Here is a 27,845-nt window from a genome sequence, read left to right on the forward strand (position 1 = left end):
CATACTGGATTACATACTTTACGAAATATTGTATTGTATTATTGTGTAATATAGTTCTAGAAGTTATTTTTCACACACACACACAATAAAAATGTAACATAAATAATATCTGTAGTTTTGTACTTCTTGCAAACATATTTTTTAGGGATTCCAAAAAACTCCCACTCTGTTGATCTCATTTGCTTTCAGGTGTGGGTAGAGGAGCCTTGTATCTCCTCTGACATGGTGTTGTGAAGCGTTAGTTGCTACTCAATGTCTTTACTTTTTCTATAACAATCGTGCCAACCTTTTTTAAGCACCACAACTAGCTGTCAACCAGATCGTAGATGTATAATAATATTGTTGCTAACTATATACATACATAGTTTTGCCCATAATATAAACAAAACAAGCTAGATTGCTTGTTAAACAGTGTCCCATCAAAAGTCATTGTAAAGAAAATGCTTATGACTTTTGCATTTATGCATTTGCATTTTATCAGTTTCACCCAAAACTGAAAATTCCATCATCAATTACTGACCATTTACCTATCACAAATCGGAATGAGCTTAGTTATATTGTTGAACACAAAATAACCATTGGCTTCTTACTATGGATGTTAATGGTTATTGGTTTCTAGCTTTCTTCAAAATATCTTTGTACTGTATGTTTTCAACAAAAGAAAGAAACTCATAAAAGTTTGGAAATTGTGAGTAAGTTTCCATTTTATGCTGAACTATGCCTTTAAGATCATAAATATATTTTTGTCCTTCTGTAGTATACATTTTTTATAAGGTGTATATAACAGTTATATAATGTTGTCATTATACATTAAACTACTTAAGTGATCTGACGTGATTCTCAAAAAACTTGCCATCTATGCACATAAATTTGTTTTTCTTCATTTTGAGATGTAATCTAAATGCAATATACAGTTAGGTCCATAAATATTTGGACATCAACACAATTCTAACATTTTTGGCTCTGTGCATCAACATAATAGATTTGAAATGAAACAAACAAGATGTGTTTTAACTGAATTTTGTGCTATTTTGCATTCTGTGCTATTTTGAGGGTATTTACATCCAAATCAGGTGAACGGTGTAGGTACAACAGTTTGCATATGCGACTCCCACTTGTTAAGGGTCCAAATGTAATTGGACAAATGGCTTCAAAGCAGTTCCATGGCCAGGTGTGTGTTATTCCCTCATTATCTCAATTACAGTGAGCAGATAAAGGTGTCCAGAGTTCATTTCGCGTGTGCTATTTGCATTTGGAATCTATTACTGTCAACTCTCAAGATGAGATTCAAAGAGCTGTCACTATCAGTCAAGCAAGACATCCTTAGGCTGAAAAAACAAAACAAACCCATGAGAGAGATAGCAAAAACATTAGGTGTGGCCAAAACAACTGTTTGGAACATTCTTAAAAAGAAAGAACGAACCAGTGAGCTCAGCAACACCAAAAGACCCGAAAGACCATGGAAAACAACTGTCGTTGAAGACTAAAGAATTCTTTCCCTGGTGAAGAAAACACCCTTTACAACAGTTTGCCAGATCAAGAACATTTGGTAGGTGTGTATGTGTGTCAGAGTTAACAGTCAAGAGAAGACTACACCAGAGTGAATACAGAGAGTGTATACAGAGGGTTCACCACAAGATGTAAACCATTGGTGAGCCTCAAAAACAGTAAGGCCAGATTAAAGTTCTAAAAAAGCCTTCATTGTTCTGGAACAACATCCTAAGGACAAATGAGATCAAGATAAACTTGTACCAGAGTGATGGGAAGAGAAGAGTATGAAGAATAAAAGGAACTGCTCATGATCCTAAGTAGTGAAGCATAGTGGTAGTAGTGACATGGCGTGGGCATGTATGGCTGTCAATGGAACTGGATCTTTCGGCAGGATAAATTCTGTGGTGTTTTAGGCAATATTTTCTGCTCATATTAAGCCAAATGCTTTCAAACTCATTGGAGGACACTTCACATTGCAGATGGAGAATGACTCAAAGCACACTGCAAAAGCAACCAAAGAGTTTTTAAAGAAAAAGTGGAATGTTATGCAAAGTCAATCACCTGATCTGAATCCAATTGAGCATGCATTTCACGTGCTGAAGACAAAACTGAAGGGGAAATGCCCCAAGAACAAGCAGAAACTGGAGACAGTTGCAATAAAGGCCTGGCAGAGCACCACCAGGAATGAAACCCAGCATTTGGTGATGTCAATGCGTTCCAGACTTCTGGCTCTAAAGAATTTGCACCCAAATATTAAAAAGTGAAAGTTTGATTTATGATTATTATTCTGTTCAATTACTTTTGGTCCCTTAACAAGTGGAAAGCACATATGCAAACTGTTATAACTCCTACATCATTCACCGGATTTTGATGTAAATACCCTAAAATTTAAGCTGACAATCTAAAGTTAAAGCACATCTTGTTCGTTTCATTTCGTTTCGTTCGTTTCATCAAATCTAATCTGGTGTAAAGAGCCAAAAATATTAAAATTGTGTTGATGTCTAAAAATGTATGGACCTAACCATATATGGCTTGAAACTAATAAAAACTTGACTGGTCTTCTGATCTCTGCACCAGCTTTGACGTCATTATACTAAAAATCTGTGTATTCAGTGGTGATGCATTATTTCTGTTGCATAACCTTGTCAAGTCCCTGAACTCTTTTTTTTTTTTTTTTGGTATGTGTAGCTGTGGACACCTGTACCATTGCCAGTGTCTGCAGCGTAAAGAGACAGGTGTTTTGAGTGAGAGGCAGTACCCATGGAGCTGCTACAAATGCACATCCAATCAGGGCTCACGGCCAGCGGACAGAGCCAGCTCTGAAAGCTCACGATCACGCTCTGCTTCTCTGGCACAGGTCAGTCAGACATACTTCGCAATCATGTGTTCATCAAAATACACCATTTCTATTTTACTCAACATCTTGTCTTTCTAAACAATGTCAGGTTCTTAGGAAATAATTGTTTCTAAGAATCATCATAATGTATGCAAGTTCAAACTTCCCAAATCAAGCCTCAATATGAACTAAAACACAGAGTGACATAGTCCATACAACTTTGGTCCTAAATTCGATGTATAAATACTTAAGACATCATCATGATTTTATTTATTTGTATGAGACAGTACTAAAAAAAACAGTATTTGCAGTATTTAATTAGCCAGTGTCAGGATGTGGATGTACTGGGTGTTTACAAATAGATTACATCAAAACGAACATGAGTAATATTGACAAACTATACATCGGTCTAAATCTACAGCCCTTAAGCAGCCATTGTTGCTAGTTGTTTTTCAATGGGAAGCTTATTAAGAATATATTTGCTAAATTTGTCTAAGTTGTACAGAAAACTCTTATTAGATATAAAGTACATATAATCGTAATAACAACACACACACACACACACAGATGCAAGATGATAACATAGCTTACAAGTAAAATGAGTCCACAAACTAAATGAAAAGTCAAAGTTATTGTTACTATAATCTAAACAAAGCAGTCGAGTGTTTTGGCGTTCTGCATATGCATATCTGTGAGTCACTTTTAGCCAGCTACTTTAAGCCAATCTTCCTAAAAGTGCACCAGTCATATTGACTACTTATTATTTTGTTTTGTTCTTTTCAATTCAAATATTCATGATTTTTCAATTTTTTACAATGTCAATTGTGTCAAAGCAGAATACACTATATATATTTATAAATTAGCAGTTTTCTGTATTTTGTCATGCACCCCTTTTCATCTATGCTTTTGAATTGTTTTATGGAACCTTGATCTTACCTCTAATAACTTTTAACCTTTTTTTATAACCTTTTTTAACCTTTTACATTTTTAATAGTTTAAAGTGATATATTGGCTGGGTTGGTGTTGTATATATTATGCTACAAAAGCCTTGTAATATGCTGCTAGTACATTTACTGTTATTTTGCATGCTTATTTCTCACACCACACAGAAATGCATGCATCTAAACGTGAACTTTTTATGCACAAACACACCTTATGACAAAAACTCTCAACATAATAAAAAGGTGGTCTTTGCTACTTCAGCACTGCGCATGACAAATTGCAGCACTGCATGTAAAGAGACGCGCATTCTCAGTGGCCATGTCTGTATAAATAATTTATTGTACATTATATTATTTCAAACTACTTAAATGCCAATCAAAGTCACTTTGTTAAACTGTAGAATTAGGTTATCAAAATCAAAAGTCGGCAGAGCAGAATTAACATCCCAAAATACAATTCACAGCCGTAAATAAACAGAAAACACTTGTGAATCACGAAATACAAAAACTGTTAATTAAGAGGTATTTTTTACAGTGTAGGTGAAGAAAACAGAATAAAAATCCACAACAATAGGTGCCATGTAAACACCTCAGTCAGAATAAAAGTGCTAACAAAGAATGCAATTTAATTTGGTTTTAATTTGTTTGCTTTTAATGTGATTGGTGACAAAAAGGTATTCCACACAGTTTAAAATTGTGCATACACAGCTGATCGTGATGGTAATAAATTTATAAATATGAATATATGGGTTATACAAATGCAAGATATAAAGTGAGCTGCATGACTTCTCGTTCGCTTTCTCTTGCTCTCAGCAAGACAAAGTATTAGGCTTTAAAGGGTCATGAAACCCCCCTCTTTCAGTTCAAGTCTACCTCAGATTTTTTTCAAAAAATGCTTCATGATGGGTGTGGAGTGCTGTGACCAAAGGGAGCATTGGGCTTGGCCAGCAGAGCAGGGGAAAAAGAGGAGAGTGAACTACTCTCAGTTGGTTTACAAAATCAGACAAAAAAAAAAAATCTGACACAAAATATTCAATTCAATTCAATTCAGCTTTATTTGTATAGCGCTTTTACAATGTAGATTGTGTCAAAGCAGCTTCACATAAATGGTCAAATGTAGTTCAGTTTTTAGTGTTTAAGTTCAGTTTAGTTCAGTTTAGCTCAGTTCAGTGTGATTTAATCATTACTGAGAGTTCAAACACTGAAGAGCAAATTCATCGATGCGTAGCTCTACCAATCCTGAACCATGCGAGCCAGTGGCGACAGCGGAGAGGGAAAAAAAAACTTCACCTGATGGGAGTGAAGAAAAAAAACCTTGAGAGAACCAGACTCAGTTCGGCACGACCATTTTAATTTCTCCGCTGGCCAAAATTCTTGTGCAGAGCTTCAGTCACCGCGGTGGGCTGGAAGATGGCCTCAGCGAAGACTCGTATGTCCCTGGAGTGTCGCTGGAATCAGTCTCATGTTCTCAGCTTCCCATGACTATCAGTGCAGCAGCAGCTCAGGATATGGCCTGTTCCCGGATATGGAAACCTTGGGATCATCTCGTCGCTGTTCTTGGATCCAATCAGCGACTCCGCATAATCTGAGGACCTCGGGATGAGTATCCCCCTGTGAAAATAGAGAATAAAGAGAATAATTTGCGTAGCTGCTGTTCATAGTGAATATAAGCAAGATGCAGAAGCCTGTGTGAAACCCGCTAGGTGATGCATTGAGTGTATGCTTTACTAAACAGATAGGTCTTTAATCTAGTTTTGAACTGGGAGAGTGTGTCTGAGCCTCGGACTTATCAGGAAGGCTATTCCAGAGTGTAGGAGCCATGAAAGAGAAGGCTCGACCTCCTTTACTCGATTTTGCTATTCTAGGTACTACCAGAAGCCCTGAGTTTTGAGATCTTAAAGAGCGAGTTGGATTGTAGCGAGACAGAAGGTTGGTTAGATAAACAGGAGCTAGATTATTTAGAGCTTTATAGGTGAGAAGCAATATTTTAAAGTCAATACGAAACTTAACAGGCAGCCAGTGTAAGGAGGATAAAATCATAAGAAGACCCATGATTTTATAGTTTAGAAAGTTAAAATGCAAAGAAAAAAAAACAGGAAGTGATTTAATGCTCTGCTACATATATGATAAGTTATTCATAATTTCATATAATATATACACATAACCACAATTTGTTATACCATTATAAAGAAAATAATGTTTATATAAACACTATAAATAAGGAGGACGTCTCCTGCTGAATCCTCGGGTCTGAATTCAGACTCAGTGGACAGCAGGTCTTTTGTCTTATCTATTTCAACCATTAACCCTGCCGGTAATCCGAATGATTTTAAACATCGGCGAACACGAGCACGGATATAGACGATAGAACTCAACTGATAAAAGACAAAGTCCACCATTCTGCAATTCTCCTACAGCTCTCCTGACAAAACTGCTTGCTACACACAAACAGATGTGCTGTATTAGTCCTGACAGCATCGTGGGGAAAACCATGCAACAAACACCATGCATCATGGAAACAAACATATACAACCCTTCATGAAAGGTTAAATACAGTGTGCTGTGCACATACGATCTCACAGCTTGGCAGGTCTATCATCAAAAGCACATGCTGTCATGAATAATTAAGAAGCAGGGTCTTCTCATAGGATAAGTAAACTCTGTTATGAATAATAATGAGAAACCATCACGTCATCTCAAGACTGGCAGACGTGCACTACGTCATTGATTTTGATTCTGCCCCAAAAATCACTGTTAAAATCTCAAAAAGTTCTTAAGGGTTTCTTGAACCTTTAAGACTCATTATTACCAGCAACAATCTTTTGTATATTTGGATATTTTTCTTCATTTTGAAGATGTATTGAATGAATATCAGGATTTTTATAAAGTGCAGAGGGATAGCTAGATAATGAAACAATGTTCATTTCGATTCTGAAACACTAACATGGGGTAATGACTTGTTGATGTGAGTGCAGTAATTTATACGACTTTTCTTTCTGTATAGTTTGCCTAAATGCAAACACCAAACATCCACTAATGCGTGAATGGCTGGCGATCGGTGACTGACTCAAAAGTTTAGTTTAGTTTAGTTTAACTTCCATTGCAGGTCACTCATTCCAGCACTTAATTTCAGCAATACAACCCACTCCCACCAGCCTGTTCTATAGTATTGACCAGGGTTGCCAAAACTCGGTCCTGGAGGGCCGGTGCATATTTTAGCTCCAACCCCAATTCAAACACACCTGAACTGGCTAATAAAGTTCTTCCTAAGTATACTCGAATCTTTCAGGCTGATGTGTTAATTGGAGCTAAACTACTTTATTCAGGACACTGGCCCTCCAGGACTGAGTTTAGACACCCCTGGTATAGACCTTCATCCACATGCTACTGCTTTTCTTATTGGGGTATTGAGATCCTCATGCAGCCACCTAAAACACCTAAAAGTGACACATGTAAACACCACATTAGAGTAGATAAAGTCTGATGTAAACACACCACCAAATCTTTAAGACTGAATGATTTTAAACAGAATGACGAAAAGGTAAACATGGCTACTATTTCAGATTGTGGAACATTAAAGCAAAGCGGGCAGGCATGAAAGTAGTAGTAAAATGTCTGTGTAGTTCTAGTTAAATACAAAAAGAGAGAGAGGGGTATTGTGATCCTCTTGCAGCCACCCAAAACTCAGATTTCCCTGCCCATCTTTTCCTTATAGTCTAATGTTACCCTCGTAAATAAAAGTGACACATGTAAACACTAAATTGGAGTAGATAAAGTCTCATGCAAACACACCATCAAATCTTTTAGGCAGAATGATTATAATCAGAATGACGAAAAGGTAAACATGGCCAATATTTCAGATTGTGGAACGCAGCAAAGCAGGCAGACAGGAGAGTAGTAGTAGAATGCTGTTGTAGTTCTAGTTAAATGAAAACTGATTGAGTTTGGTTTAGTATAAATGTCACTGTTGATGTCAAGTTAATTTTAGTTCATTTCAGCATAAAACAAATGTCCCTGTTAAAGGTCATTCCACTGAAAAGATATTTTTTATAAATTGTTCTACGGAGAAAGAAGGAAAAGCAAATGGACTTTAAATTGCATTGTAGTTAGTAAATTATGATTTAGAATAAATTATTATTTTGGGCGAACTATTCCTTAGTTCATTTAAACTGTTTGTTCGTGCCTTTTTCTGCCCAACTTCTTATAAAATTAAGAACTTTTGTTCAGTTCAGTCATGTTTTTATTCATCATTGTGTGTCCCATAGTCTATGGACTACAGAGGGTTCAGATCAGGGGTGATATGATTTTTAAGTACTTTTATGTGCATACAAGCTGTATGCATAATCTACGCTAATTGAATCTCTCTTATGAGAGATGTGATGGAAGTGGTATATGTAAATGGAATGCAAATGGGTTTCTCAACATGCACCTGTATTAGTCATAACCACAGGAGGCTGATGGCTGCAGGCACAAAAGAGAGCTGGGCTAGTATCCCTAATCACAGAGGTGTTGCCACAGTGATTCTTTTGGAAGTGATGGAAAAAATGATGCCCGACTAGGGTGATTAGGGTATTAGCACAACAGCAAAAACAAGCCAAGAATGTTCCTAGAACACATTATCTATGAATTCTGTTGACTGAATCAGCACTGCATTTTTTTGTATGATGATGTAAATTAGCTAAAAGTGCAGTATCAATGGGTTCATATAAAATTTGAATAAATGCGATTTTATGTTTTATATATATATATATATATATATATATATATATATATATATATATATATATATATATATATATATATATATATATATATTTGTATATATATAAAAAATATATATTTGGTAAAAATTTGGTATATATATATTTGGTAAAAAAAAAAAAAAAAAACACGCATTTCATTCATTCAGCCAGTGGCTCTCAAATCATGCATTCATGACCAAAATGCAACCTCCTGTGGACAGTAGCAGAATCTGAAATGAGATGTGGATTCAGAGTTCCACATGAGGTTATTATTCATGGCAACAATATAAATGTTACAATTGTAAACATTAGGTGAGCAGGTTACGTTTTCTAACAACACGCTACATGATGAGAATTGCAGTGATAAGCAATTTGGCTGTTTGCACCAGACGAAACACAACAGAAATTAAATACAGCTATTTAGAAGCACAAAATATGACCTTACTCACAAAACGGTAAGGTTTCTAATATAAATCATACACATTAAGCCTCATTAACATTATTAAATGTACATTCAAAATCACTGATATGTGTTGGTTTGCAGTATTTCACAGTTTTAAAGTTCAATTTTAAATGGTTTATTTTATTTTCAAGATCTGAGGCTTTCAGTAGTATGGCAATAATTGTCTTGTGAAATGGCATTCAAACTCACATTATTAACTATAACACTAAATAAAGCACATGAGCTGTACCTGAGGTGATCATGTGATCAAGTTTTCTGTTTATCTGCAAAAAATATAAAGTGCTTCTAAAATATAAATTTCAGGTGTTGGTTAGGGCAAAAACTCCTTTTAAAATGAAAATATTCTTTCTATTGCATGCCATTGCTTTTATATAAACAGGATTTAAATTGGCCTTAATCAGCATTTAGTCTTGATAGTCAAGCTCGCTCCTGTTGGTCCTCAATCTGGCAACCTGTGCTTGCGTGTTAAAATCCAGGAATGCAATACCTAGTTCAGTCACTGGGTTTCAAACTTACATACTGCACCTTAAAGGTGCCATTTTAAAACTTTTTTTAAACTTTTCTGGACTGCTGCGTCTCGTTCGACTATTACACAAGTGGTAGACTTCAAGTACTGAGTACCAGCAAAATATGCACGTGCCCAGCAAGCATGAATGGTCATGCATCGCGTGTTTTAAGCCTATTAAACAAAATTTATCCTGTTGATTTTGAATCTTGCACCTAACAAATATTCTCATTCAGAAAAAAAACTACAACTAATACTGCAACTAATAAAAACTATACTAAAACTAAGACATTTTTAAAATATAGAAACTAATAAAAACTAAGAACTCTACCTCTAAAACTAATTAAAACTAACTGAATTTTGAAAACAAAGTTAAAACGAAATAGAAACTGAAACCAATGAAATGAATATGATAGACCAGGATTGATTAATCAGTCTGGGCAAGAACTGTTTTATTGCAAAATGCTGCTTCGAAACAAAACGCCAGTTACCATATCTTGACTCCAATAATGTCCTTAGCACTTGTAAACAAAGTTATGTGAAGTGATCTTTTATTTCACATATTAATATGTGCCTGAGTCTTCATTCTTCATTCAAGTACAGGTAAAGTAGATTTGCTTTTATTGTGCAAAAAACATCATCTCTGTATAAGGAAATAGAAGTACTAATATGTACTTTCAGAATCACAAATAGATTCAGCTCTCATTGTATCTTGCTAGCATAACATAGGAACAGATGCTGAAAACCCTATCTGTTACTTTCACATTCTCTAGTGAATACTAATTATTAAAAATAATTATTAACACAACTAATTTGATTTCTTAGATATGTTGTTCTTTGTGTTTAGTTAAGGTGAGCCTAAACAGGTTAGTTTAAATAATTAAGTCAACATTAACATGATTGAATAACACTCAAAATAAACTAAAAAAGTTTTCAGAACTTAATGTTAATGTGTTAAGAATCACAACTTGAGTAATACATTTTCTGTGCATGACATCAACTATTTGACATGGCAAAAATTAAGTTTTTATTTCTGTCTTTTTTAAAATTGTGAAATTAATTATTAATTTTAAAAGGTGTTGAAACTGAACCAACAACTATTATTATCAGTATACATCACCTGAATTACCAAAATCATAAATCATAAATAAACACATAAGTAATTCAATGATAAAAACTGACTGATGATTGATGATGTCTGTAAAAAAAAGTATCACTTAACACTTAGCAATAAGGTGCAGTATGTGTATGGCAAGGTTATAATAGTTTTGGATTTTTTATTTGTTTCAGTTTCTATTTCGTTTTGACTTTGTTTTGAAAATTCTGTTAGTTTTAATTAGTTTTAGAGGTAGATTTCTTAGTTTTTATTAATTTCTATATTTTAAAAATGTTTTAGTTTAGTTTTTTTTAGTTTTAGTATTAGTTTCATTTTTTTTTCTAAATGAGGATATTTATTAGGTGCAAGATTCAAAATCAACAGGATAAATATTGTATAATAAAAACTCAACCATACAATTTTTAAATATGTATTCAGAGAACACATGAACTTTATCATAGCACAACCATCTACCCATACTCAAATTCAAAAACAGCCCACAAGATAGCAGTCTTAAGTACAATATGTGTGCAAGGCTGCTTCTGAGGTTAGAAACACAGTAGTGATGGGCCGGGCCGAATTAAACAATAGTCATTATGGGATAATACTTGAACAAGTACTAACAAGTACTTGAACAAGTGTGCTTTTAATGCTTGAAAAATAAGTTAAAACATTTGTAGACTAGAAATATATGTAGTGGATATCATTTATTTTAAAAATGTGGACAATACATTATAAATTAATTTTATTTAACAAATATTATATTAATCTTATTTTTTAATTCAACTATGGGGTGCGGCTATAGAGGGGCTTCAAGACATTGTGCCCAGGGGCCTCTAAATTATTAATCCGGGCCTGGTGATGGTTCAGATTTTTAACCCGGTTGTTAGGACTCAACATTATGTATTCAGCAATAGTAATTTCAGTCAGTTAAAACATCGCCATGATGTGAAAAATGTCTTACAGTAAAGTTTTGCAACCCAACTGAATCATGATTCATTTATTTAAATTCCATTACGATTGTCTGTCATGAAATAAACATAATTTTTTTCACCAGATCCTCTTATTTAAGCCCTCAGTTTACCCGCGCTGCAGATGTTCCAGTTTAGTTTATTCACACAGCAGGCTGTACTGTTTGTGTTTGGTTCACTGAATCACGCATGCTCAGTATTATTGGTTCACCGCTTCTCACTGTAACCGTGTAACGTTACTGTTCTAATAACTGAATGAGAGTATATGTTGGTTTATTTAGAGTCAGAGGGTGGTATTGGGCTTGTTAAAAAGTAAGTAGTTTGTGGATAAGTGCTTACTGGAGACGCAAATTGTTTCAAATGATTCAGTTCGATTTGGTTGAACTAGTTCAACCGGTTCACTCAGAAGATCTGAGTGAAAGATTTGTTTGTGATACAGAAATAAAACCCATTATTGGGCATAAAGTTTTGGAATCCCTGGCTCACACAATAGAGTGCACTGATTGGTTTGAACCAAGTCTTTCTCATGAATGAATGCAACACACTCAGAAATGTTATAAGGAACGTTCGAGGTTACAGAAGTAACCCTTGTTTCCCCGAGGAGGGGAACGGAAGTGCTTTAGGTGGATGTGATGTAGAAAATCCATGTATGGGAGGATTCGGTTCAGAAGCCGCTTGTCTGAAAGAGTATTGAATGGGCCAATGAAAGCAATGAATTGGCAGCGTAAGCTTGCGCAGGTGTGCTTCATTGCCAATTATCCCAGCATATAAGCACACCTGCCGCGAGCAAACGCCATCCTTTTAAGCTGAAGAGACTTTTAACAGCTAAGGGACAGTCATTATGGCGATGGAATATAGCACTTCCGTTCCCCTCCTCGGGGAACGAAGGGTTACTTCTGTAACCTTGAACGTTCCCCTTCGGTTGGGGAACTCCAGTGCTATAGGTGGATTTGATGTAGAAAATCCACGTATGGGACACTATGGAAAACGCCATAATGACTGCACCTTACCAACGCCTCCGATGAGAGGGCAGTCAAGCAAGCGTCACGTACCCAAATCATGGAAGGCGCGGTCCTCCAACGTGCCCCTGGCCCTAACTTATCCCCACTTCAAAGGAAGTTTTACGGAATAGGTATATTTTTTGGGGAGTCACTAGCGTCTAGATAATTCTAGGAAACACAACAGTATGTTGGGAGCGTGCAATCCCGGTAGGGAGGACGCTGCGGAGACCATCCGCAGCCAATGAGGGAGACAAAATGGTAATACATATGGACTAGCCTTAAGAAGGGGGGGTGCGCATAAGAAGGTGGTTAGCGGATAGGGAAGGCACGGGTCCACCCGAGAGTGGGGACTGAACCGTGGCGGAAAAGGCATATGGGATCGCATATAGCCGGCACCTATACCCAAAACGCGGGCTGACCAGCAGTCAGACCTAACGTAGTGGGCCAGCAAGTGACTCCTTCACTGAATCAGTGCTGGGGGCCACGGAGGAATCTGCAGGGCTCACAGAACGGGGAACTTTACTGACAGACAGGGAGGTGCACATCAGGGAAAAAAGGCACCGCAAGCATGTTACAACACCCTACCGAGTTGTTTCCTATATCACCAAGGGTTACCTAATACCCTTGAGGAAACCGGCTCCACTCGCAGATTGTAAAACCTTGCAAATATGTTGGGTGTTGCCCAGCCCGCAGCTGTACAGATGTCTATTAAAGAGGCGCCGCGTGCACGCGCCCAAGAGGATGCAACACTCCGAGTGGAGTGCCCACGCACTCGCGGGGGACGTGGCTGACCTCTGCTCAAATAACATGAATGGCCTCCACAATCCAGTGGGATAATTTTTGCTTGGTTACGGCACTTCCCTGCTGCCAACCGCCATAACAGACAAAGAGCTGCTCAGATGATCTAAAGTACTGAGCACGGTCCACATAGATGCGCAGAGCGCAAACTGGACAGAGTAAGGAAAGGGCTGGGTCTGCCTCCTCCGGGGGCAGCGCTTGTAGGGTTACTACCTGGTCTCTGAAGGGAGTGGTAGGAACCTTGGGCACATAACCCGGGCGGGGTCTCAGGATAACGTGAGAAAATCTGGCCCGAATTCCAGGCAAGAGTCACTGACCGAAAATGCCTCCAGGTCCCTGACCCTCTTAAAGGAGGCCAACGCGACCAGCAGAGCTGTCTTCAGGGACAGAAATCTTAAGGATACTGATTCAAGTGGCTCAAAGGGATCTGAACGCAAGCTCGTGAGAACGAGGGTAAGATCCCAAGAGGGCATGAGGGGGGGTGCCGCCAGCTACCGTGTCATGATAAGCGGAGATGGCGGCCACGTAAACCTTGAGAGTGGAGGGTGACAGCCTGCTCTCCAGCTTCTCTAGAAGGAAAGAGAGCACAACACTGATCTGGCAAGTTCGGGGGTCTTCTCTGTGAGAGACACACCATTCAGTGAATAGACTCCACTTCAGGGAGGTGCGCCTCGTGGAGGGAGCTCTAGCCTAAGTGATTATATCAACCACCGCAGTCGGTAGGTTACCTTAGTCTTCCTCGCGTCTAGGGACCACACGTGGAGGTTCCAGAGATCGGGACGAGGGTGCCAGATGGTGCCCTGTCCCTGAGAGAGTTGGTCCTCTCTCAAAGGGATCTGCCAAGGGAGGGCCATCGTGAGGAGGGAGAGCTCTGATATCCAGGTCTGGCTGGGCCAGAGGGGCGCAACTAGCCGAACCTGCTCCTCGTCCTCCCTGACCTTGCACAATAGCTGCGCGAGCAGGCTCACTGGGGGAAACGCAACTTGCGTGTGCCCCGAGGCCAGCTGTGGGCTAGTGCATCAGTGCCGAGAGTGCCCTCGGTCAAGGTAAAGAACAACTGGCAATGAGCGTTCTCGAGGGAAGCGAACAGATCGATCTGGGCCTCCCAGAATCGCACCCATGTCAGCTGGACAGAGTCGGGGTGGAGTCTCCATTCCAGAGCGAATTTGCTGCCGTGAGAGCGCATCGGCTGCACAGTTGAGCATACCTGGAGCTATACCTCCAGAGGAGCACACGGCAGGCGAGCTGAGACATGTGGTGAGAGCGCGTACTCCCCATGCGGTTGATATACGCTGCCGCCGCCGTACTATCCGTCCTGACCAGCATGTGTTGCTGCTCCAACACAGGAAAAAATGGTGGAGAGCGAGGAACACTGCCAACAGCTCTAGGCGATTGATATGCCAATGCAGCTAGGCACCCTTGCATAGGCCCACAGCTGCATGCCCGCGACACACAGCTCCCCAGCCCATGTTGGAAGCATCTGTTGAAACAACAACATGACTTGACGCCTATCCCAGAGGCACACTGGCCTGCAGGAATGAGGGACTCGATCTAGAAGCCAGTGCTGAAGTGGTCTCATATGTAGCAATCCGAGCGGCGTGACAGCGGCAGCGGATGCCATATGCCCCAGGAGCCTCTGAAAGTATTTCAGTGGGACCACTATTTTGCTGTCGAGCTCCCTAAGACAGTTCAGCAACAGGCGAGCGGGCTCTCCGGTGAGGCGCGCTACCATGGTGACCGAGTCCAGCTCCATCCCGAGAAAAGAGATCCTCTGCACCGGGGCGAGTTTGCTCTTTTCTCGGTTGACCTGCAACCCCAATAGGCGAAGATGCCGGAGCACCTTGTCTCTGTGCATAGTCAATTGCTCCCACGAGTGGGCTAAAATCAGCCAGTCGTCGAGATAATTGAGTATGCGGATGCCCGCAAGCCGAAGGGGCACTAAGGCACCCTCCACAAGTTTGGTGAAGACCCGCGGAGACAGAAAGAGCCCGAAGGGGATAACCTTGTATTGCCATGCTCGACCCTCGAACCCAAACCGCAGGAACTGGCGGTGGCGTGGAAGAATGGAGACATGAAAATACGCATCCTTCAGGTCTATGGCTGCAAACCAATCCTGAGGACGAACGCATCTGCGTAAGCATTCTGAACGGCAGCTTGTGAAGACAGCAGTTCAAAATGCGCAGATCTAGGATTGGCCGTGACCCACCGCTCTTTTTGGGTACGATGAAGTACAGGCTGTAGAACCCGCTCTCCATCTCGGCTGGAGGAACCGGCTCGATTGCACCCTTCACCAGGAGGGCAAAAATCCCCTCTCGCAAGACCGGGACAGACAGGGGGTTGACCCTGGTGAAATACACGCCCGTGAACTTGGGGGGCTGTTTCTCTAACTGAATCGCGTAGCCGAGTCTGATTGTGTGTATGAGCCACCGCGAGGGGCTGGCCCGCGCTAACCAGGCAGGCAGAGCCCTCGCTAATAGCGTCATCGCTACAACCGCTGACGTACCAGAGGTGGGGCAGCGCGGAGCGGGTGTGCTGATTTGGGAAGCACTGACTCCTCACCCTGACTCCGGAGAGGGGGCTCGAGGGCTGGGGGAAGGAAACCGTCCCAGCACTCGTGAGCCACTGGCGGAGCGCACCGAACCTGCGAGCTAGAGAGCACAGTGTCTCAGACTGGCAGATTTCGGGCTGTCACATCCGGGGAAGTGGAAAAGTGCCCTTTCATTTCATGGCAGTAAAAAGTGCCATTGGAAATGGGGCCCCGCCCTCCAGCGGGGAAAGAGCAAGTTCCCTCTTCTCCAGATGACCTGTCCCAGGGACGCTTCGCGGTCCGTTGCCGGACTTAGCGGCGTTCTGGGCAGGGGGCTGCTTCGACGCGCCTTCGGTGAGGAAAAGATATAAATGGTACGGCGGGCGGAGCGGGCTTACGGTCCCACCGAAGGTGACATCACCCATCAGACTGCTCTCTCACCGCCCCAAATTCCTGGGTGAATTCGCAGACGGTGTCGCCAACCAGCTTGGGATATGGGGAAGACAAGAAACTGTACTTTGTCGACTTTGCGCATATCAGGCAAGTTTTAGTCAGGGGTGGCGCTCCTGGACCACTAGTGTGGACATCGTCCTCCCCAACGCACACGCAGCGGACTTAGTAGTCCGAAGAGCTTAGTCGGCTGCGGTGCGAATCTTATAAGCCTGGGTTGGACCCACCCTCGTGCAGCTTGGCCAGCGCCTGCGCTTGGTAGCGCTGGTAGGTGGCTATCGCATGCAAGGCGGAAGCAGCCTGGCCCGCAGCTTTGTAAGCTCTAGCTCCGAGGGAGCAGAAAACTTACAGGCTTTGGATGGGAGACGAGGCGGACCCCGCCAAGAAGAGGTGTCGTGCGGATTGACCGCCATCGCGCACTCAACCTGAGGAATCGTCACATACCCCTTGGCCGCTCCGCCGTCAAGAGTGGTGAGGGTGGAGGGACACGCAGCACGAGCAGAAAAAAGTGCCTTTCAAGTCCGTGTGAGCCTACTGTGCACCTCCGGGAAGAAGGGAATGCCCCTCTAGTCGGTCGGAAGCAGCCCGGGAAAGCACGGCTAACATGTCCGTTTCAGGATCTGTTTTGACAGGGCTCACCTGCTCAAAGGGGGCGAGCGGGTCTGGATCATCATCGGACAATGAAAGCCCACCCTCCGATGCCGCGGTGGATGTCTGGTCTCCGGTGTCATCGAGCGTAAGGGCTACCATCTGTTAGACGGATTGTTTCCCCCACACGAAGCTTAGATAGAGCGCTTGGAGGAGCGAGAGGTCCGCGGGCCCGTGGTCGACGGATTATCTCTCGCTGAACCCTCAGATCTGCCCGATAGCCCGCTGCAGAGCAGGGGACAACTGGGGTGGTTTGCCTTTTTGCAAAGGCTAGCCGCGATCTTGACTGCGCAACAGTCATGGCATCGCAATGAACACATGAACTGTCCGCGAGCAGCGCATTAAGCGAAAAGGATGGCATTTGCTCGCGCCAGGTGTGCTTATATGCTGGGATAATTGGCAATGAAGCACACCTGCGCATGCTTACGCTGCCAATTCATTGCTTTCATTGGCCCGTTCAATACTCTTTCAGACAAGCGGCTTCTGAACCAAATCTTCCCATACGTGGATTTTCTACATCAAATCCACCTATAGCACTGGAGTTTCCCAACCGAAGGGGAACTCCCTGGTACAGACGTCCAGTCTACATGTGGAATACACACTAAGATTTCATGGCCGTGAAGCAGCTTTAAAAGTAAGTTTTAAACCAGAAGTACGAATTTGTTCGAAATAACACAAAAACAACCAGTTTTCAGTTTTTTTGTGAACTACAAGTGTCCTAATACTGTTTTTAGCAGTGTGGGACACATATATGAATGTCAACAGCTCAAAAAATGTGTTTCATGAGCCTTTAAAATAGCAAAAGTGGATTCAAACACATCCTTAATGCTTTTGCACCATTCGCTTTAGACTTTGCAACTAGAACGTCAAAACAGAGTTTTAGAAAGAACTGTGCAGACCCTTGTGATCAAAGACAGATAATAACCTTTTTATGATGGAATGAAAATAGAGTTGTTGGCAACTTATTACAGGAGGTCTGCATTACAGCCTGTCTGTCTGTGTTTTGTCATATTTTGTGAGTCATGTTTCACCTGTCACCTTGTGTGTTTCAGAACAAAGTGACATCTGCTCATCGTGGGATTACGGCAGAGGCTCATGGGAGAAAGGTAAGTAAATGGAATTATATTGTAAAGCTAGACAGGATTTGATTAGTTAAACATAATTAAATCTAATGTTAGGTTAAAGAAATGTGACAGTTTTTATTATTTTATATTTAGCTTGTCAGTTCATTTAGTCACAAACGTAATTTAGATTTAATTGAATTCAGATTTGATTTCAAAGTGTGTCAGACCTTTATAATATATTGCGTAACATTTCTCTTTTCTGGGACGTACAAAATCCAGCACTTTAAGAGGTTGCTCTACTTCTTGAAGGGAAATGATAGTTATCTTCCACTTTGACTTTTGTGTGTTTATTCATTCATGAAACATAAATGGCTTTTTCCCTGCTGGTTCAAAGCAAATTAGCTTGCTTATGATTGCATTACATTCGCTCTCTTCTTTCATACATTTGTTTACTGGCATGAATGGATTGATGAAACAGACCTGCCCAGCTGTCTGTCTGGGTTTTCTTTCTTCCTATCTCTCTCACCTGCATTTTTATCTCTCATCTATCACTCTTTTGAAAACATTATTTCTCCCTCTCCTATTCTCTCTCTCTCTCTCTCTCTCTCTCTCTCTCTCTCTCTCTCTCTCTCTCTCTCTCCATTGAGTATTCATTGCTTGTTGGTCAAGTGACTTGGCGTTTTATGCAATGTGACAGTGAGCCTTAAAGACAAGACAGAAAGTGACATGAACCTTTTGACCTATCTCATCTCTCCAGCATCCCTTCGTCCTTTCTCTCTCCAATAAACCCCCAACCATTAGCATCACTAAGCACTCCATTATCTGTGACATGGAAAATTCAGCACTTTTCTTCACTTCTGAGGTTTCAGAAAGCTGCGAATGCACAGTATTATACCTGTGGAGACTCTGGCTTTAATTAACACGTAATGCTTCAGAACTCCTGCGTGCTAATGATAACAAGGCTGACAGAATGACACACAACAGTCTTTTGTTCTGTTCTTTTTCTTTTCATCTTTGAATGCACTCCTACTGCAGCACCAATTTCTTTTTTATATCCATAGAGAAAGATGCGAGAATTCAGTCCAACCTATGTTAAAATAGACATGATCAAATATATTCAGATCTGGAAATCGAATAATCAATTGAATTACCTGATCTGCAAATGAATTGTATTAATCACAAGCATGTAATGTAAGTTTTTTTGGCATAAAATATTGTATAAATAGAAAATCCTTAAAAATGCTTGCATTTTAATGTAGGGCTTTCAAGGTTTCAAAATATGCTTAGATTTCGAATGAAGTGCTTTAAAAATTGTTTGAAAAAGCAGTTATGTTTATTTCATAATAATATATCCTATTTAACAGCTACATATTTCAATATAAATAAAGTCCTTTTTCTTTTGCATAAAAAAAGAAAACTCTGCTGGAGTCTGTGCTTGTGTCTGTAGCATAATCTGCAGGTCTTTTTTTATTTACAGTATGTGTGCCCTTCGAGCTGTGGAGTTTGCCACGTCTTGAGCACTAGATTGATGAAGACGAATGATATAATCTAAATAAGTGAGACTCAAATCCCAAAGGGGGTTTTTGTTACAATTTATTGTATAGTTATTATTATTTTTAAATAATGTAATATTTGTATATTCTACATTAAATATAAGATGAATATACAGTTGAAGTCAGAATTATTAAACCTCCTGAATTATTAGTTTGTCACTTATTAGTTACTGTTTATTTTTTTCCACTAATTTCTGTTTAACGGAGAAAAGTTTCTCAACACATTTCTAAACATAATAGTTTTAATAACTCATTTCTCAAAACTGACTTATTTTATCTCTGCCATGATGACAGTAAATAATATTTGACTAGATATTTTTCAAGACACTTTTATCCAGTCTCTCCACACCACAACAAGTGTGCAGCATCCACTTGGATGATGCGACGGCAGCCACAGGACAATGGCGCCAGTGTGCCCACCACACACCAGCTATTAGGGCAGTTGAGAGACAGTGATACAGCCAATTTGGTGGCTGGGGATGATTAGGAGGCCATGATGAGTATTGGCCAGTTGAGTGTACATGGAAAGAGCTTGAAAAGTGCTTAAATTAATCTTTCTAAAAGGTTTAAGATGGCTTTGTTTTAGGTAAACCTTGTTTTAGGTGTTTTTTCGTAATTGTAGTGTAATTAGCATCAAGTTTTTAATACTTAATTCTTAAATTTTTGTGTTTGCTTCAAGTTCATTGTGGAGATGCACTAATACTGTATATAGTAATAATGTGTATCATTATTTGTGTTTTTATTATATCCTGCTAATTAAAAGAGATCAAACTTATTAGAATTTTCCTGTCCATAAAGAGACTGTCTCATTTGTGCAATGACTTTGAAATGGGTCACACTGAGACAGAATTGCAGTTTGCAAGCTCTGCAGTGCTCAATTTTTGCAAAGTGTAGGAGTTTAAAGTGAACTTTATGCAGTCTCAGTTGCTATAAACTTTAGAGTAAGTACTATTCACAAAATAAGTGCTGAATCTACTAGTGCTTTATTGTATGCATAATAAAAAACAATATTACAAATTATTCTGTTGTTTAAATGTTGTTGTAACGGTTTGTCATCTGCTAAATATCTGAACTTAACCTGTAACCTGCCACACTTAAATGGGAATCACATTAATTTAACCACATTAAAAGTGCTTTTTCACATTCCTATGATAGTAATGGCTTGAAGTAAAAGCTTATTTTTAGTGTTACTACAACAGATGTATAACTGTTTTTAGTTTTTTTGTATTTATATCTCAGAAGCTTATATTTGGCTTTAGGAAGTGTTACCCAAACAAATGAGTTTACTGTATTTTAAATGGTCTTCGGAGTAGCAAAGGCATAGTACATAAATAGTTATCATATGCATGTTCTGGTTGGGTTTTTGTTTTAGTCTTCCTTAGGCCTGTTCACTAATACGTTTTCCTTTTAAATCAGCATTTTAGAATTAAAACAATCCACGTCCACACTGGCATTTCATCTAGCGTTTCTGAAAAGCCTTCCATCCACACTACACAGCTAAAAGCGCACGTCATGTGACCATACACGGACTCTGGAAATTGCTGAAAGCTGCTTCAGCGTATTCTCGCGTCTGAGCTGAAGGCAGTCAGCGGTAGCTCTGAGCTGAGCACACCTGCTTATCTGAGAGCAGCCAAACATCGCCCAGCCTATTTTGAATCTGCCGCTGGATCTCATCTCTCTGTAGTTGTTAAAGCCTCTTGTCTATACCTATATCCAGTGAGTCGGTCTTGGATCTATTAGCCTACCTCAGGTAACATGTTTTGAGATAAGTTAAACAGTTACAAAGATAAGTTAATATACCTATTAATTTGGTTTATTAAGCACATATTGGTAAAACCACACAAAGAGCCTAATGTTTCATATTTTTCAATGAAAATGAAGGGAGGCAGTTATTAGGCTTAGTTTTGATATAAATTTGCATACAGTGTAGATGACGGTCATATAAATATGTACATGATGCATTAACATTTTTGTTTTCTATTATGTTTAAGTTGTTAATATAAAAATTAAAAGAGAGTGCTTTATGTCATGTTTTCATTTTATTGTTAAGTTTATCCAGGGTGAATGATGTTATAAAAGTACACTGCTGTTACATTTGAAGAATTTTCAAGAATGTGTCCTCATGTCTTCGGGAGTTTGTTGCAAGGAAAGGATGCTAGTCTGAACTGTGTGTACTTGATCTTGAGAAAAAGCCCCAATCAGGTAGTGCGAATGTCATTTTCAAAACACTCCGTTTTTGGTGCTTGAAAACACTGGCGTAGTGCAGATGGAATATGTAACCGTAGCAAAGTAATCGTTTTAGAACTTAAATGTATTAGTGTAAACAGAAGGTAATGTTGAAAACCAATATAATTTTTTTTCATCATTTGTACATATCATTCTTCAAAATATGGTATTTTGTGACCAACATAAAAAAGAATTCCATAAATGTTTGAAACCACTTGAGGGTAAGTAAATAGGGAATCATTTGGGGTCAGTTAAACCTTTAAGCAGGACACTGCAGCAAATTGTTTGTATGTTGTGTATTTATTATTTTGGAGCATATCAACCTCAACTATATTTACTAGCCAGTACAGAATTATTAGCCCCCCTGAATTATTAGACCGCTTGTTTATTTTTCCCCAATTTCTGTTTAACTGAGAGAACACATTTCTAAACATAATAGTTTTAATAACTCATTTCTAATAACTGATTTATTTTATCTTTGCCATGATGACAGTAAAAAATATTTGACTAGATATTTTTCAAGACACTTCTGTACAGCCTAAAGTTACATTTAAAGGCTTCACTAGGTTAATTAGGTTAACTGGGCAGGTTAGGGTAATTAGGCGAGTTATTGTATAACAGTGGTTTGTTTTGTAGATTACTGATAAAAAAAATTTAGCTTAAAGAGGCTAATAATTTTGTCCCTAAAATTATGTTTGAAAAATTAAAAACTGCTTTTATTCTAGCCGAAATAAAACAAATAAGACTTTCTCCAGAAGAAATAAATATTATCAGACATACAGTGAAAATTTCCTTGCTCTGTTAAACATCATTTGGTAAATATTTAAAAAAGAAGAAAAAAATTTGAAGGGGGCTAATAATTCTGACTACAACTGTGTGAATATATATATATATATATATATATATATATATATATATATATATATATATATATATATATATATATATATATATATATATATACAGTATATATATATATATATATATATATATATATATATATATATATATATATATATATATATATGTATGTGTATGTATATATATATATATATATATATATATATATATATATATATATATATATATATATATATATATATACAGTATATATATATATATATATATATATATATATATATATATATATATATATATATATATATATATATATATATATCTGAAGTCTGGACTTTATTTGTACTTCTATGTATTCTATGCTGCTTTGATACAATCTACATTGTAAAAGTGCTATATAAATAAATATAAAATGAATGGAATTGAATGATTGACGGAAACATGATGCTTAGGAATGCTAATTAAGGATGCTAATTAAATTGAAAGGAATTTAATTCACAGATTTTTTGCTACAAGACACATCTGGTCTTATCATACACCTGGCACAAGGCGCGACTTAGGGCTGCTCGGTAATAATTATTAATACATAATTATTTTGGTCATAATTGTAATCATGATTATTCAAAACGATTATTAGTTGAAGTCAAATATATTCGCCCTTCTGTGAATTTATATTTATACATAAATATTTCCCAAATTATGTTTAACAGAGGATTTCCTATATTTTTTTTCTTCTGGGGAAAGGCTTATTTGTTTTATTTCATCTAGAATAAAATCCGGTTTAAATATTTTGAAACCTATTTTAATAGCTCGATATTATTAGCCCCCTTAAGCAATATTTTGATTGTCTGCAGAAGACACCACTGTTATATAATGACTTGCCTATTTGCCCTAATTAACCCTTTGAATGTCACTTTAAGCTGAATACTAGTATCTTGATAAATATCTAGTAAAATATTATGTACCGTAATCATAGCAAAGATAAAAGAAATGAGTTATTAAATCTGTTATGTTTAAACTGTGTTTTAAGCATCTTCACGGTAAGGAAGAAACTTTAGATACAAAAGTCCTTCAGTCAAGAGCAGTGAGGTATTTTCTCCTTTTGTTGTTTGATTAATAATAAAAACAGTCAGCAGCAGGAATATCACACAATGTCACTTTAAGAATGGTGCGGCTCTGATATGGTTCCTTTTTCATGTGTCTTTTGATTCTCAACCTGTTTGTTTATTACACAAATGAGGGTTATTATGAATAATCACCTAACACCGCGCTCTGACACAAATGTCCATGTATTTGATGATTAAAGCGCTCACATTAAGTTGGCGTGTGTGCTCTGTTGTCCAAGGCTTTGCGCGCACACACACACACCCACACTCACTACCTGTACGAGGCTAAGCGCGGCGCGGACACACACAACAGCATGTGCTTTTTCGCGCTTTTGAAAATATGAATGATGCGCAAACGTTACATAACAGCACATGCTTTTAATCATTTTCACGTGGGAACTGAGCTTTGCAGAGCAACAAATGTGTACAACTGTAAAGGGGGCGGTATATGATGGAATAATTGTTTATCTCGATTAATGGTTTTACATAATCATTAGAAGCCAAAATCGAAATCGAAATCGGATTTTCGATTAATTGCACAGCAGTAGTGCGACTCAATTGTTGTTTGCTAGTATCAGCTCAACGCAAGAGTCATTTTAATGTTTTGCAGCATGCTGTTTAAATAGCAAATGCATTTGCACTCATATGTGCCCCCAAAGGCGTTCTGGACTAAAAAAGGAGGTGTGTTGAGGTGCATTGCTGGTGCGTTGCTATTTTGAGGAACTAGAATAGACTGTTAAATATACCAGCTAAGAGGAGGTCTAAAGTACAGTGCAGAGCTTGTTAGTTGTGCACCTTGCTTAAACACACAGGATGCAATATGAAAATATTTTTTTACAAATGACAAAGAATTAAAGGATTAAAATATTACAAAAAATATTATTTTCCAGCCAAAATAAATATAAAAAACAAAAATAAATATAAAAAGGCCTCCAAAAGCAGATTTTTCTGTCCTTAAAATAGCAAAAGTGGATTCGGTCAGAACCTTAATGCTTTTGCGCCCTGCGCTTTGGACTTTGCGCCTAGATCATCAAAATAGAGCCCATCATGTTTATTCTAAATAAAACACATACATCTTCTGGTGGGGCTGATCCTAAGTGACACAGGAAAGAGAAAACATCTTTAAAAGTCAGTTAGACCTTTTTATAGACATTTTCAACACAATTTTTATAAGGTGTAGAAAATTTTTTTTTTTGCAAACAAATGTTTTCCCTTAAAGCAAAGAAAGCCACTGGTCAACAAAAAACTGTGTAATTTGTTTATTTAAATATGTTGTCTATAAATAATGGGTTTAATGAGCGCTCAACCAAATTATCCTACCTTTCCCAGAAAAATCTGTCACGCAAAATCTGGGTCCCTCAGCTCAGTGCACCATAAACGGAGAAAACTGAAGCAGCATGACAGTGCTCATCTCCTTCTTTCTGCTGAAGGGAGGGCTCAATAATTGCATTTATCCTTCTGCAGTGACAGCAGCATTTGTCCTTTGTGCCACTCAAAACAATCTCTGATTATATATAGAGGCCCAGTGAGGTAAAATGAGGATACTCTTGCTTTTTATTCCTGGAACATTCAAGCCTCTGCTCGGGTGGAGTTTGGCAGATCTTTAGGGTTTGTGCTTGACTTCATGCCTTTGGGACTGGAGAAGTCATTGAAGGATGACAGAGACTGAGAGGGTTTTGATCACCGGAGGCTGATTTGAGCCAAACCATAGTGATGAAATGATTCTGATTGGTGTGGAGGACACTGGAATGTGTCTTTAAATAAGTGAACGTGTCACTGTTCAAGATGTGCCTGTCTGTAATTTTAGCAGTAAATGCTGCTGTAAATCAGAGCCAACAATATCTCAATATAGATTTTTTAGATTATATGAGGAAGGTTTAGATTTCATCCTATTTTTTGAAGATTTATAAGTTATGAACCCTCAAATACCATCATCCACGTGTGTGGAAACTATGCTGTACTACCCAGTAGGGGTGTGACGAGATGTTTACTCCACGAGATGAGACACAATATTGTGTTCATGATAACGAGACGAGATAAGATTTTTTATACACATTTTTTTGAATGATGGAAATAGTCTTTTATTAAACTGAAAAAAAAAATCTTAATGCAAAGCTATTTAGAAGCTTTATGAAATCAACTTGTATTAAAAGTTATTTTGCTTCTATTGTAATGAATCGTATGCTTTAAAGAGGATTCATACACTCTACTGACTCGACAAAGCTATTGGATGTTTTGATGGAATTTGATACCTCGCGCTTAATGAAAAAACTACTTTTTTCCAGACGGCATAAATGATAATGTTGGTTGAGTCTTCAAGAGTTCTGTGTGTGTGTGTGTGTGTGTGTGTGTGTGTGTGTGTGTGTGTGTGGGTGGTTGTGTGTGTGTGTGTGTGTGTGTGTGTGTGTGTGTGTGTGTCTGTCTGTCTGTCTGTCTGTCTGTCTGTCTGTCTGTCTGTCTGTCTGTCTGTCTGTCTGTCTGTCTGTCTGTCTGTCTGTCTGTTGTGTCCGCGTGCACTCGGAGAAGATGTGTGTCTGTGGCACTTTACTGACTCAGTACACGAGGTGCAGAGAATAATGTCAAACAGTCATGGGTGTATGGCTTACTAGACAATGGTAATAGTTTTATTACAGAGTTTACATGTCTGTACAAAACTTAAATATTTAACATTTTTTATGTGGGTTTACGACAATTGTGGCTTTAAGCATATCTAAAATGCTATTCTATCGCATCTTTAATTTGTGTAGTGGCAGTTGTAGTAGCATTTGCTTTTGGATATGGTAACCTTTGAACTACAGTGAAAAAATCGGTTATGTCACACCCACTCAAGCAAACAAGTGACGTGCATCCAGTCCTGCTTCCAATCTCCAGTGCTAAATTCACCCTCACACTCCATCATAACAACACAACTCACGAAACAACTTTTCACCTCAATGAGAAATCTTGTCGAGATTCACGCCCCATTTACACAGGACTTCAGCGACAACGCTTCATAGAAGGCGTGTCTGAAGTTGGGGCTGATGTGATCGTCATAGCAGCGTCAGCCAATGAAATTAGTTCGCAATCGGCTACTGTCTAAGCTGGTGTATTTGCATACAGCGATCTGATTGGCTGACGCTTCCGTCGGCACTTGAAAAGTTAAGAAAATCCCAACTTCTGAAGCAGCGGCGATGGATCCAGCAGTTCGGCAATGCCTGACGTCACCCATTCAAAGTGAATAGGAAGCGCTGAAGCTGATGCCCTGTGTGAATGAATCTCGCAAGATCTCGTAGTCCGAGATCTCGTCACACCCCTACTACCCAGACTATGCCATATATATTAATCTTACTGAATGTATTTGTTTTACTCTAATTTCTTAATTAATCATATGATTGAATATTTAACGTTTATGTATTTTGTATGTGCAAAATTGTTGTAAATCTTTTTCTTCTTCATGTTAGTCTTCTTCTTCTTCATCCTCTTCGATAATTTCTATTAAAAATGAAGTTTCCAGGTCACAGATGTTAAAAAGACCCCGAACTAAAAAGAAATAAATTAAAAGACCAAAACCTGCCAACCAAACAAAATCCGGTCCTTATATTTACGGAACCACACCGCTTTGGAAATGACAGAAAGCTCTTTGATTACAACATAAATATACATAAATGAAATTCACAAATCATTCTAAACAAATAATTTAAATAATGCACAAGCATTGTATTCACGTATACATCAATCCTGAAAAAAGAAACAGCTATTTTTTTGCTTATTGTTTTATGTCATTCACCTGCATGAACTCTAGTGAATAGAAAGTATAGAAGCTAACTGCTGTCCTCTTGCACGCTACAAAAGACAACATAACCACAACATAAGACAACATAACTTTATGTTAGTTTTTAGTTAGTTAAGACAACATAACTTTAAAATAAATGAAAAAAAAGGTTATGAAATATAAATAATTACATAAATTCAATATATCAATTCTTAATTAATCTTTATTTTTATAGTGCTTTTACAATGTAGATCGTGTCAAAGCAGCTTAACATAGAAGTTCTAGTAAACTGAAACCGTGTCTGTCCAGTTTTCAGGG

General features: G+C 38.6%; 1 protein-coding gene across 3 annotated transcripts in view; it reads left to right on the plus strand.

The window, feature by feature from the left end:
* Window positions 1-27,845, plus strand: part of vps8 (VPS8 subunit of CORVET complex) — a 233,276-nt gene that overhangs the window by 179,108 nt on the left and 26,323 nt on the right. For all 3 annotated transcript variants that reach the window (XM_073949180.1, NM_001080616.2, XM_073949179.1), the window contains 2 exon segments: window positions 2,680-2,848; window positions 18,022-18,075. In XM_073949180.1, coding sequence (XP_073805281.1) covers window positions 2,680-2,848; window positions 18,022-18,075 — 223 coding nt within the window.

This window comes from Danio rerio, chromosome 1, assembly GCF_049306965.1.
Source record: "Danio rerio strain Tuebingen ecotype United States chromosome 1, GRCz12tu, whole genome shotgun sequence".
Taxonomy (NCBI): Eukaryota; Metazoa; Chordata; class Actinopteri; order Cypriniformes; family Danionidae; genus Danio; species Danio rerio.